This window comes from Melanotaenia boesemani, chromosome 2 (assembly GCF_017639745.1).
Source record: "Melanotaenia boesemani isolate fMelBoe1 chromosome 2, fMelBoe1.pri, whole genome shotgun sequence".
Taxonomy (NCBI): domain Eukaryota; kingdom Metazoa; phylum Chordata; class Actinopteri; order Atheriniformes; family Melanotaeniidae; genus Melanotaenia; species Melanotaenia boesemani.
In genome coordinates, this window is record NC_055683.1 from 17355635 (window position 1) to 17370176 (window position 14542).

The following is a 14542-nucleotide window of genomic DNA, read 5'->3' on the forward strand; positions in this document are numbered from 1 at the left end:
GAGTCAATATTAAAACAGAAAAAAACAGATACACCTATAAAGAAAACATCCCATATGCCATACGTTAAAAAAACAAAGCAGAGAATCATCAGGAGCACCTACAGGAAGACAAACTGAGAGAAAAACATAAGCAACACCAACAACATTTATAATAAAACATAACTGTGCTGTAGCTATACTGGCGATTAACACTGCAGGACAACACAGCGACTGTAAAAGCATGTGTGTAGTGTGTGTGAGACACAAAATATTTTGAATGTGTTGTGTTTAATGATGAATGCGATTATGCAAATGCAACTGCGACCCCTCAAAAGCAAACAAAGAACGCCCCAAGACCCGTGTAATCAGAAACCCACCACAGAGCATGAAACCCAGCCAGTCCACCACGGCTAAAACCACACACCCACCTAAAAGACAGCAGAGGAAAGCCCCAGCCAGAGCCTCCACGGTTGTGGAGCACAGCCCCCAGTGGCCAAGGATGATCATAATATTACTTGCCAACTGCCAATAAACACTGGAAAAAGAAGAAAACACCCCCCACCCCCCCTCCCCCCCATAAAGTCTGACCTGAACACACCCAGAAAGGCAAAGTTTTTGTTCCATTTCTTCTTACATCAAGTCTTTATTAATCTACTTTAACGAGTCTGCTAGCATGCTGAGGTGTTGCTCCATGACAGTGCTGTGACAATAAGCCATAATTTATTTAATAAATGGACCTGTATTTATTTATTGTAAGTAATTGGATGATTAGATATTTATGTAAACCAGCAATTGAACAGGTAGATCCAACAAAGTGGTTGATACACTTAAACCACAGTGTAGCATCTTCTGATGCTACTTCCAGGAGGATAATGTACCATGTCACAAAGCTCAGATCATCTCCACCTGCTTTCTTGAAGGTGATGAGTTCACTGGACTCCAGTGGCCTCCACAGGGATGTGGTAGAACGGGAGATTCACAAAAAAATCAGTGTTTACTAAAGGTGCTGTAGAATTTACTTATTCAGATTAATACAGTCCAGGAAAAAAGGCACAAGGATAACTTAAAGATTTTTTTTATATTGTGATCTGAACAAGAACACAAACACCTGCCTTCATTTTCATTGTTGTTTATTGGTCAGTATTTATCACAGGCAATAATAATCATAGTCATAATAGTGCACTTTTCCTTTTTTTGTAATTATAATACAGACATTTCTCTTTGTCATCATCATCATTAATTGTGTAAGCTGCTTCCTCCCCTGCACACCTCTTCCTCCCTAAAATCTTTTTATTATGACATCCTGTATTTTTCTAAGGTGAGAAAGTTTTTTTTCTACTGTGTAAAGTGGAGGGTCATAAAATGGGAGAAGAGTGGGGGGATGTGGGACTCATGTCATGTCAGAGCAAAGGTGGACAGGAAATGGGCAGAAGAGATTATAGTCGTACCATTGTAACTGCAGGACAATGAGCAATAATGATGAGATGAAGAATTGTATAATGGCTACAGTTTCAATAAAACATAGTTGATGCTACATAGATATGAATGGTTTACAATGTAGACAGACAGGCACACAGTGTATACAAATGTATACAGCATCTGCATCAAAGTATACAGTGTAGAAAATGTTTATAAGGAGGGTGATTATATAAGAGGGTAAGATATGTGCAATTGGGAAAATAATAGGCAATGAAATACAAAGAGAAATGCGAAGTGGCCATAGAAAATTTCAGGTAAATGGGTTCCTTCTGTCATATTCTTCACATTTTTAGTCCTTAACATGTTTTTTTTTCTGAAAGTGGATGCCAGACTCTAAACTCATGTTCAGAGTTTTAAACTAAACTCATGTTTAAAAAAGATCCACCATCCTTTTAAATCTGATGTCTGTAACCTTTAACCTCACTGACCTCTGTCCTTTAGAAAAGTGGGTCTCACTTTAGGATCCTTTTACAGGAGTCCACTGCAAGCGCCAAGATAGGAAAGAAAGGCTTCTTCTACACCAAAAGAACTAAAACACAAATCTAAAAGTCTAATGTTAAAACCCCAGCACAGACTGAAAGTAGTTTTCCCAACGCATATCCAGAATCACACCAAAACTTCATCTGGGACCATAATACATTCCAAGAAATGCTAGTTTATGAATGATCCAGTTTTACTTTGCGTTTGAAATTGCAGCCAAACTCGACTAAAACCATTGCTTGGTTGGGCATATGTAAACATTTAAACAGAGGAATGAGCATGATGACAGAAAATGCCTCACAAAGAAAATAAAGTTATGTAAGCTGTTAGCACTGCTCTCAGCTGAGCTTTGAGGTAAAGGCTAGAATTAGCATTGTGTTGGCACACACATAAAGAATGCCAACATGCTAATACTTAGAGGGTATAATGACTCCCATGCTTCTTATATTATGAAAGCATGCTAACATTTCCAAGTTGGCTGTGAACACAAAGTGCAGCTAACCATGTGTGAAAACTTTTTAGTTAAGCATGATAGCCTGTTAACATTTCCTAGTTAGCTCTAAACATTAAGTGCAGCTAACCATGTATGGAAACTATTGGTATGTTCCTAATGTCCTTGGAACTCGGAATTTCGAGGTATTTTTGCTGGAAATTACAAAGTGATCTTGTTTTTCTGAATGGCAAACTCGTTTCAGAGGACCCCGAAATTCTAGATTTAGAGATGGCTGCCCCGAGGTATGGGTGTTTGTTAATCATTATTACCAAAATTGGCTGCTGTTCTCATAGTGCAGCATTTTGCCAAGCACAGTAGCATGCTAACATTTCCTTGTTAGCTCTAAATACAAAGTGCAGCTAACCCCGTGGGGAACTCCATTTTGTTAGGCATGATAGCATGCTAACATTTCCCAGTTTAGCTGTAAACACAAAGTGCAGCTAACCACACATGGAAACTATTTAGCTAAGCACAATAGTGCGATAACATTTCCTATTTAGCTGTAAACACAAAGTGAAGCTGACCATGTGTGGAAACTATTTAGTTAAGCACAATAGCCTGCTAACATTCCCCAGTTAGCTGTAAACACAAAAATAAACTAACAAAAGTGAGAAAATTAATTTGTTAGAATCCATTAGGTAGATATTTAGTTATTTTGTCGCTACATTTTGTCGCAACTACATTTCCACCTGATGGCAATACTTGATGAAAGGAAAAACCAAATGGGATTACTCTTTGGGCATCATGCTTGTCTGTTGAGTTCCACAACAATCCATTCAGGAGTAAAGTTTCTGTCTGTGGTTGATAGGTTGACCAACCTAATAATATACATTATAATCAAATTAGGCGTGCTCGTGCAGCTCAGTCTCATAGCAAAACATGAAGTAGTCACAAAACATAATCTTAGCCACAAATTTTCTGATCATGTTTCTCGTTATTGGGAACAAAAGGAGACCCTAGAAGAAGTTATTCAAGAAATAGTCACAAAGCATAAATTTGCATTATATTTAAAAGGCTACAGCCTAAATTTGGAGGTTGCAGGTATCAATAAGCTGTGCAGAACACCAAAGCCAGTTTAAGTCTATGTGTGGGAGTGTTGGTTTGACACTGATAAGATCTATTTAGTACAATTTCAGCCAGGCTGTATACCATTTTTAGGCTCTTGTGGCCCTTATTTTAATAATAGCTGGAAAAGAAAGATGAGTCAGAGAGAGTGGGGAAAGACTTGCAGCAAAGGCTCAGCCAGCTTCACCAAGGAGCTGTAGCCTCTGTACATTGAACAGCTGCTCAAGCAGTTGAGCTACACACCATCCACAATGTATACATCACCAACTACTTAGTTAAGTTTAATCTACTCATGACTGTTTCATGACTATTTTGTGTTTTTCCTTGAGACCATAGAGGTTCCTAGCTGGGCTGAAAAATTCTAAGGCCTGCATGAGTATTTGCCTGTATGCACAAAAGTAAATAAAATATTCTTCCAGCTCCTTACATCCTTCTATCTTAGGTATTAACAAAAAATAAAGTGCAAAGACATATGAAAGAGTGAATGGCTAAGTATTAACGCATAAAAAGAAAAGGTTCTCCATACAGACGTGTCGGTTTGTGAAATTTTGCTCTTGGTAAACATCTATGGTAGATAAAACAAATCCAAATGGGAAAAAAACATACAGTAAAGCTGTAAAGCCCCCCGCCCCAACAGAAACTTTGAGTGTCAAAAAAATAAATAAATAAAAAAAATCAGTGTCAGATACAAGTTGCAGAAACATTTCCTTTTCTTTTTCCCATTTATAAATAAAACTGCTCTACTTTAAAGAAATACATTTTAAAAAACAACTTTTTAAATAAATATATGTTGAGCAAAATTTTTTTAGCAATCTTGCATCAATTTAAAAAAGTTTTTTTCACATTCACATGGTTGGTCCCACCCTCTATTTTGCTGGTGGCAAACAGAAACATAAAAAGAAAAAAAAAAAAAACAAACCCACACACATGTGCACACATACACACAAACAAAAGAACAGTAAGAAGAAATAGATAAAAAAAAAAAAAAGCACATCTCATTCTTCGGTTCTGGCTTCATTTTCCTTCCTAGGCAGCATTTTTGTTTTAGCTTTTGTGAAGAAAAAAAAAAAAAAATTATTCATCTTCAGTTGGCTCTCCTGGTCTTCTTTCCATTTACCTTTTCACAGAGGCAGAAAGAAAGTCTAACTTCAAAGAAAACAGAGCATAAGACAGGTTTCAGTTACCTTATTTTTAAAGTAAATTTTTTAAACACCTTAGTGTTAATCTTAATCTACTCCATCATTTCATTCATTGTAGTTTTCATCCCAGTAAATGAAAAGACTTGGATATTTCAATGTGCTACATATACACAAATGAAAGAGCAATTGGTTTTTGGATTTATTTCTCACATTACTATGTTGTAAAGGATAGCAAAACATCCCAAAAGAAAACATTCAAAGGTTTAGCCGAGGCTAATAGGAGGCTCTTGCTGTAAAATAAATCAGTCATATTTTTCTGGAAGTTATGTGCAGGTTTGTGCCGCGTTAATGCAAGCAACAGCAATTTCAAGTCAAAGCGTGACAGAGTGTCAAAAGACCATTAATAACTGAGTTTTTCATTTGTCAGCGTAACAAATCTGAAGCCAAAAAATGGAAATAAATCACATGACTTCTGGAAACGGCTGGTAAGCCTATAAGTTCTTCTACATATTTTCCCTTTTCTATTCAATTTTCTCTATTTCCATTTTTTTTACTTAATTAAAAAACAGCAATTAAAGTCAGGCTATTGACTATCCTTAGAAGCTTTGCAGTGATTAAATCATCCATTAACACTATTGCTAGCACCAAAACCCTAAATAAAAACTCAAACAATTCAGCAAAAATATCTTAATTATCTCCTATGAGCCATGTATATGCAGGGCAGTGATTGCAACCATCCTGGACTTTTATTTAATGGCTAACAACAGAATAAAATGAGAGTTTAATATTTTACCATCCTATTTACAGTGCAGCAACAGAAAGTCAACATTCAGAAGTGGATGGCATGACGCCTCATTTCTGTGTGTTTGGTCCACAATTCAATCTGATATACAGACTATGAACTCTAGTTTTTAACAAAAGGGATTTTTTATCCTCACATGAAAAACCTCACTTTAGCCATGAGAAAGACTCAGTTTTCCCCATTTCAGTTATAATCCCATTTACAGAGATTCCCACGTGAATAACTGGACTTCTGCTTCTTTCAAATACAAGGAAGTATGACGTGAGTGACTGGTAGGCTGGGCTTCAAGGCCTATTTAAAATCATGCTTAGACTTTTTATTTGTTGTTTAGACAGGTTAGGAAACCAAACAGAATCCCTCAGAGTGCTAGCAACAGCTTTGCACGCATGTTAATTAAGTTAATGCTAGCTGAATCAACACATTTTTAATCGTTACAGGGGTTCCAGTATGCACTTGGTGATTCATTGATGTGTTGAAAGGCCAAAAAAACCAAATAATCTCTCACAAAATAATCAAAGATTAATTGGCAGCTGTCTCTAGTCATGACTAGAGCTGTGTGGGAGAAGGAGTTTAGTGATATTCTAAAGCCTCATATTAGCTTTGGCTAAAGACTGGGCTAATGACTTTGTTGCCTTCCTCTCCGACAGACTCTCTTGGATGGCAAGGCTTCATAACCAATATGTGAAACAGGAAAACGTCAATGAACAAATTATTATGCACAGGAAATGATTGTTGTAAACGTAGGACCAGAAAAAAACTCTGGACTTTAAATCAAACAGATTTTCAGTTCTAGCCAAACTAATTATTGTTTTTTACAAATCAATCCCCTGTTTTGTCTCTTACATTTTCAGCTCAATTTCCTTCAGCAGGTATTTTGACTTGTGTGGCTAATTTGCTTAAAACTGGAGTAAATCTATGGAGCCCATCTGGTGAAAAAAATATATTTCATTGCATGACCACATATTACTTGCACATAGGAATGAGTTAACTAAGTCATAACCACACATTACTAAGGCATCATCACTTGCCCTATTCCCACATATTGTTTTACTTTCAAACCATACCCCTTGAGCACCTGAATTAAGTGTCTTTTACTAATTCTGATACTGTGCTTACTTATAAGAGTTCGTAGGATATGATTGTATTAGACCAACCTTTTCTTTAATATTTGGGGGTTTTTGACTAGGATGCATGTCCCCTTTGGGTTACCATACAGTAGGCAAACCATTGCTTTTTTATGGTATTTATGTTTATTAGGGAACAATAAAAAGGTGGCGGTGCCGCTGAATGGTGCATCTGGTGTCCAAACTTTGTTGTTTTACAGCAAACTATTTAGTTAGGCAAACCTTTTTTTGTTTTATTTTTACCTTCACGATTGAGTTGCTCCTTACTCTTTGATTGTTAAAGCTTAGCATAAATGTAAATAAATCCACTTAACCAATGAAAAATGAAAAATTCTTATAATTTTCAACCTCATTTTGTTGCTTTGCTTGAGAAAAACCATTTGTCGTCTATTAGAGAGTGAAGAAAAGAGAGGGCTTCCTGACAGATAACTCATCAGATAAGACTAGATGAGGCAGGTGATGAAATGTTGATGACCAGGTAATGATTAATGACAACGCCTTGATGTGCTCCATCACTGGCCTCCATCTTCCTGGTCCATTTTGCCAGCTAAGTGGGAACAAAGTGTTGCAACTGGTCACTGGAAACTTCATGTGCTTTCTTGATCGGTGCAATGGGTGGATTACTTGTTTCCCTGGTTGTGAGCTTTCCCTGTATTTCTATAGGAAGGTGGCTTTTTAGGACGTCACTTACAGTTATCCTTTCAGGGTCAAGTTACTGTTGAGGGCCGACTAGAGATCAGCTCAACGTGTCATACATTTCTTCCAAATGCAGCCATTTTTAAGGGAATCCATCAAATCCCCTAAATCATCTTCAAGAAAAATCTTCTCCTCCTTCCATCCCATGGCCTGGGACTAAAGGTAGGAAACATGGCAGGAAGTATGGGAAGTGGGGAGGAGAGAATGTAGAAAGGACTGAGGGGAGGAAGAGAGAAAAGCCTGGCAGGTCTTCACTTCTCTTCCACAACATTCTTTTCAAGGGTGAGACTGTGTCCCATTGGATGATGCAAGAAGTCTACTCTTGTCTTTCCCCGACTCTGGCCGTTGTAAGCCGTTCCTGCTGCTGCTGGCGCTACTGCTCACCCCATCTGCCACGTGATCCCGTTCTCCCTGATCTGATCCACTTTCGGAGCGCTTAGAGTTCTGACGTGAAGGAGCGCTGGGTTGCCGGGAAAGCTGGCCATTCTTCTCATCTGAGAGGCATGGAGTACAGTTGCAGAGAGAGATTTCACAAATTAACATCTGGTCTTCTACAGAACTAGGATAGAGACATATGTTTTATAACTTGTACACATGTTTTGTAACTCATTTGTTGCCCTTACATACTCTGCGAGAAGCAAGAACCTTTTCCTTGTTCTCAAGGCCCCTAACGCAAATTGACGTCATTTTTACGGGCGTGGTAGGGGACATCTTGCAGCTTGTTCTCAACGCATGAACTGAGCAAAACATTTTTCTCGTGGGGCTCTGAAAAAGTATTATGTAATCAATGGATGTGGTTTATGTGAAAGAACATGAGGTGGAAAGTTGTTAATTCTGCATTTTCACTGATGAGATCACGGAGAGCTTTAACTAACAGCTGATGGAGGTGGTGAGAAAGTACGAAAATGAATACAACACGTGCAATATAAAGACACGGACACGGCTGAGTGAACAACTCTGTCCTGCCACGGACGAAGTTTCTTGAGTATGAAATCACTGGGTCATTGCACATAAAACCCCAGACGTCTCCCCTGCCCCCGCAGTAATCCCCGTCCTGTCGCAGAGGACGCTTCTTGTGGAGTACGAATTGGTCAGACCAAAACAAACTTTTTAATGTTCTTGCAGCCTTGACAATAAGAACAAAGTTCTAGATTCTCGAGCAGTATGTAACAAGCTTAAGTGTAAAAACAAGTACAGGTACAAATTAAATCCAAAGCTACGAGTTGATTCTGCATGTCTGAAAATTCAAGCCAGTTTTATTCAGTACAAAGCATCTGTCCCACATGTTTAATAAAACGGACTTATAATTTTATACTTGTATTTCATGAATTACAAAAATTCACTTGTATTTTCTGACTTATAAAATGTACATGCATTTTCCAACTAGTTCATTTACTTGTTTTTTTCTGAAAATGTATTTGTATTTTGTGGCTTGAAGAATGAATTTGTTCTTAAAGATTTGATTTGTACCCCTACTTGTTTTTACAATTTCAAATATGGAGAGTAACAAGTTACAAAACTTCTGTCCCTCTTCTTGCTCCGTAGTTTATGTGCACAGATGTTGGGACTCACCAGCCAATGCCTGCACAGAAGGCTGATCGTGGGTGCTGAGCAGCTGAGCCTGAATGGTTTCTACAACTCTTTTGAATCTACGACTGGGACCTGAAAGAAAGAAAGTAATTAAAACTTGTATAAATTTTCATAAATGGCTTTACTGTCCCAGGTTCATTCAAGACAAACATGATCTGAGATATGCTCAAATGCCCATTATGTATTGGATAAGAAAATCTTAATAAAGATAAACTATGCAAAGATAATACAACACGAACATGACCACAATTTACCCCTCATTTGTTAAACAATCTTGAAGCTGCTTACTTTTTTGTGGTCACTTGAGAGCAATAAAACAAGCTTTAAGCACAACAACATGCAGCCAGTGTATTGAACATCCTGTTTTTTACTGGTATTGAACATAATTTCATGGATTCACCAATTATCTGTTGATTTAATGTCATATCATTTTTGCCTCACTGTAGACTGTGTTTTCATACAACTACCTCAAATTTTTGTATCTCAACTCTGGGTCCTTAGGCCCAGTGTGGAGATGCCTTTTTTTCTCATGCCTCGTCTTATTCCCCTCATGTTATCTTTTCCATCTATATCTAATACTAATATAGGCGCGCTGCACAGTGGCTGCTGCCTCAGTCTGCATGATCCTGTTTGTGTTTACATGTTGTTGCTGCCTACTCTTGGACGGGTTGTACTGGAAACCATTTCGTTGTACCTGTGTCCTGCATTGTGTATAATGACAAATAAATCTCTCTTGAAATCTCTCTCTTGAAAATTTAATCTTAACAGTGCTGATAATGCCAGCATGTTGGGGTTGTATTTTAAAGCAGTCATAAGAACGTTATCACTTGGCAATGTGTTTATCATTTTGACTCTTTATAAAAACCAAATATAGTGAATAGGAATGTGATCTTTTGTACTTTTTACAGGATGGTTTACAGTTTTCTAAGGACGTACATGGCCGATCCCTTAAAAGGTAAAGTTGTAAATGGCTAAAAATACATTTTTATGAGTCCATAATGTGCATTTGTTGCTGTGCGGATTTATTGTGGAGAAGTAAATATCATGTTCAAAATGGTTATAGTGAGCTTTGACCTGTTCTTGTTCAAAATGACCATAATAACCAGTCTGCCACAGAATCAATCCAATTACATTACAATGACAGTCAGTAAAGTTTGCTATTTAATCAATTTACCAAAACATGCCAACATTATATACTGAATTTGAATTTATGTACAGACTGTCAGGGTTAATTAGAGTGGATTCATTTGAATTTTCCAAGAATTGGGAAGCTATTTCTGTGAAACCACATTTAAAGGAACACTGGAAATCACAGCCTTATCTGACAAAATGGGAATCTCAAGAGTCAAATCAACAATATGGACCATTAGTGATTTAAAAAGGTCTGGATGTCCACAGTAGATACTAGTGGTGAATGTTTGCTAAATCCCTTTCTAGTAAATTCAATGACAATCTCCAAGAGCGGACATCTTCATCAAGGACTATCAGAAAGAAGTGCCTGTACAAGAACAAATACAGATTATTTTCCACAAGGTTTGAGCTAGAGAAGGGCATTTCAACCAAAGGTACATTTCAGAATCATTGATAATGATTTGATTATTCTTCAAATGCTTGTTAATTGTGGATGAACACTCATCCTTCGCTGAATGACTGAACAGTTGTGGTAGACTTAAGAAATGTTTTAGCTAGCAGAGGCTGAACTGAGGGCTGTTTAAAATGATGTAAAGGATTAAGCTAGATTAAGATTTCCTGGTTATCCTGGCTGAAATTAGCTTTGATTCAGTTTCGCAACACATCAGTTACCATGGAGATTCATTCTGTGCAGCTAGCTTGCTCCAGACCAAGCTAACAGCCAGGCTAACAGCCACTAACACCTTTTGTACAGTTTTCTAAACAGTTTAATAATTTTTTTCATTCAATATGGTGTTCTTTGCTCTTTATTAATTATGTAGCAATAAAATGAATTAGCTAGATTCACAAATGACCATTTAATATTTTAACTTTGCTCATCATTAAAGATTAAAGTCACTGTGACAGCAAATTATATTAAAGACTGCTGAACATGTTGACATGCTTGGCCTGTTTCAGACTGATAGCATACACGGTTTCTTTCTAATTAGTCAGTGATAAGATTAATATATAAAATCCTCACACAAAGACAAGGAGTGAAACAATCAAAGACCAATGACCTAGATGGTGTGCCTCCTTTACTTTTAATAACAAAATCATTAGAGAAAGAAAACATCCTGCTCCACACAACCCTTCAGATTTAAACCAGAACTAAACAACACAACTTAGCATAACTGTGAGTGTTGTCCTTTGGATAATACCTTTTGGATTTGTATGCTAACACAACACTACAAGGTCTGTCATGAATTCCCATGAGTCTTTGTGGTTGCATTCACTCAGAATGCTATGATTTTATATGATTTAATTATTCTTAAGCCTCTGTTACTAGCTGATGTTAAGGTGAAGTAAAATTAAATAAAATAATACTTTTTTAATACACTGAGGTGAAATTGTGAGGTTGTAGTTTTTTTTAAGTATGGAGCAGCAAAGTTCCCATGTGACCATTAGTTCATCTCTGCTCCACTACATGAACGAGCACTCAGTAGGTTTACTTACTCCTGGCTTGACACAGTCGGTCCTCCTCAGTCTGGTTTGATGTTCATGAAACCAGTTAAACCAGAAAGCTCTGACAAGGTTGGCCAAGCCCCGCTATCTTCTCTTACTCTAGATAACTTCATTCTACTTTTGTGAAACAAGTTCTCTTGAAAGGCTTCCAGCAGAACTTTTTTACCAATTACCGTTTTAGGCTCTGCAAGTTTCTGGTATTTGTACTTCATTAGCATCAAATCTCACAACACTGCACAATTTTTATCAGAAGTCTGTTGTTTCTTCTTATCAGTTGGTAAACTGATGCCATCTAGTGGTGAAGGTAAAACATTACTACCAGATGCTGGTTGAAATAAGACAATATTAAGATGATAGTTGCATAAACTATTAGATTTCTTACAGTTTAATGACTACAAAAATCAACGCCCATCATTATTTCAAACTATTAATTTGAGAGTGAGTGAAACACAAGAGCATTGCTTATAAAACAAGGCTACTGAGATGTACTGAGATATTCTCTCGGTTAGGTTAATCAGATGTTGCTACACAGCACAGTTACATGATGCAACCATGGAGTTTTTGACAGATTAAAAAGTGACATGTTGTGTCGCTCAGCTGTTGTCAACCTGATCAACATTAATTTAATTTAATGACAGATTTAATGTAGAAGAATCAAACAGCCAACGAGTGAAAAGGGTGATCCTGAGACTTTTTAATGATGGTGTGTTTTCATGTAAACTGGTTGCATAAGCTCGATGTGTGATTACATCTAAGCTGCAGACGCTACGTTTCCATCTCCGTTACCTGCTAATAAAGTGAAGGTGACGCTGTAGATACCCGTCTCTCTTCTTCCCTCTCTCTCTGCTCGTTCCCTCTCTCGTTCCCTCTCTCCCTCAGAATAAGCGATGTCCACCTGCAGGAGAAGAAGAACCAATCACAGCAACTCACTCATTGACGACACCTTTAATAAAATGTCGATCTCTGTTCGGGCTTGGCAATTAATTCAAAATTAATTATTGATGTAATTTTGCTCATGTCAGGTATTTAAATTATTTCTCTTAAATATATTTAAATGATTAATTAAATGACTATATATAGTTGAACTGTGCTGCATTTCTCATATTTCAAAATCAACTTCTGCTCTTCTATTATGAAAATTTTGGCAACAAAAACTTTCAGTTGGCTATGAGAGCTTTAAAAAAAAGATACTAAAATAATTGCTAATCAGTTGTAATCGAGGTAACATATCGCCCAGCTCTACTTTCTGTTTGTTGTTAAAAATATATATTCTACAGAGTGGTTTAGATTATAGAATTAACTCAGCTGAATATAATGAGCCTGCTTTACTGGAGGTAACTTATGTCATATTTTGTGTAGAAACACCAGCAGTACTTCTACTTTTACTTTAATACTTTGAGCTGTATCTCATTTGGAAATTGTAAAAATGTTCAGGAATATTTGTAAAATAATTTGAGAACAAGTTTAGATGAAAATCTCTTCACAGATGAACAGACACATTCAGTGAATGTTTTTTCTGTATTTGTGTAAATATACAATTAAATAATACAACAGTGATTGTCAGATGAAGCTTCTTAAGAGATGTTAGTTATTAAACCCATGAATACCTAACAGCCTAAAGAAATTATAAAAGTTATAAATTCCAACAGTCAGAGTAATACTCTCCTTAACGAGCTTTATGTGCTCTCCTAAAGTCATCTTAGTTGAGTCAGTATGCGACCACAGGTTTACCAGACACCCAATAAGTTATATTACTGACAAATAAGTGTCTGCATCAAAACTAAAGTGGAAAAGCATAAAATGATTATAATAAGAAGATTTTGGTGGCATAAAATAATGAACAATTAAATAAAAACTGTTAACTAGTTTGGAGTCACTTTGTGAAGTAAAACTATTGCACCCTGAAGAAGGCTGTGAAGATTTGCTCGGTCATCATTTATCTCGTCTTCTATTGGCTGGAGGAGGTTTGACAGACAGCTCTTTCATCAACCCAAGAGAGGAAAAAATTTTCCAAAACAGAAGTTTTGAAGGCAGAGAAAGTGTCTGAGTGTGAGGAAAAGAGACCAAGTCTGAGCGCAGACTTTTGAAAGGAAGAACAATATAGTTAAAAGCAAGAGGAGACTTTCTGAGTGTGAGAGCAGAGTTTTGAGAGAGAGCAAGATGATATTTGAGCATGACAAACCAGAAATCTTGCTCTCAAAGCAAACAATTACGCTCTTGATTAAAGATAGAAAAATACCCCCATAGTGAACTTTTCACTCTTCACAGATGAACAGATCTTCTGGCTTTCACTGATAGTAATGTGGTTTTTGTTTTAGGAGGACATAACCATTTCTACTGTGTTCCAGGTGAATTTACTCTGACATAGTCGCACATATTTGGATTCTGACACTTCTGTAGTAATCTCACAGTCTCAGCTTTCTGTCGAGACCAAGATCAGACATTAGGCAGAAAAAGTAGTTCCTGTGAAGAAGAGGTTAATATGCTGAAGCCTTCCAGCCAACGGGACTTTTAATGCCCCACCTTTGATTGACACAGCTTTTTAACATGCCACATGATTATCTTAACAAAAGAAAGAAAAAGAAAAAACATACATTTTCATTCTTAACTTCTCTGTACTGTCGGCTATTAGGATGTCAAACTGTTTAACACTTTTTTTGCTCAGATGATTTAATCATCTTAATTTCTAATTAAAAATACCAAATATTAAATAATTTAAATTATTTTAACTCTTTAAATGTCAATTTTCCAACACAAAGTAATTGTTTTCATAAAACTAAAAACGGAAAAATTGAGCTTTTTTCCATATAATAGATTTTGGGATGTTGTGGACTTAATGTTAAGATCAGTCTTAGCTATACTAAAAATGAATACCAAAATTGATTTTGCTGCATTTTTTGTTTCGGTAAGAAAAATATTATTCTGTAATTTTTTAATAGCAGTTTTTTAAGAGGGGACTTTTTTGTCCTGCGATGACCTGAAAGGATAGTAAATTTGTCCCCAGTGACCTGTTGACCTCTGAATAAAACTGAAATTGGAATATCAAAGTTCTTCATAATAA

The 14542-nt window shown here is 36.6% G+C and overlaps 1 protein-coding gene across 1 annotated transcript in view; it reads right to left on the reverse strand.

Moving 5' to 3' along the window:
* Positions 1 to 5756: 5756 nt before the first annotated feature.
* Positions 5757 to 14542, reverse strand: part of brsk1b (BR serine/threonine kinase 1b) — a 39418-nt gene continuing 30632 nt past the window's right edge. Inside the window, exons 18-20 of the mRNA XM_042011606.1 lie at positions 12268 to 12376; positions 8830 to 8919; positions 5757 to 7751 (exon numbers count right to left, since the gene is read on the reverse strand). Coding sequence (XP_041867540.1) covers positions 7534 to 7751; positions 8830 to 8919; positions 12268 to 12376 — 417 coding nt within the window. The 3' untranslated portion in view covers positions 5757 to 7533. The remainder of the gene's footprint in view (positions 7752 to 8829; positions 8920 to 12267; positions 12377 to 14542) is intronic.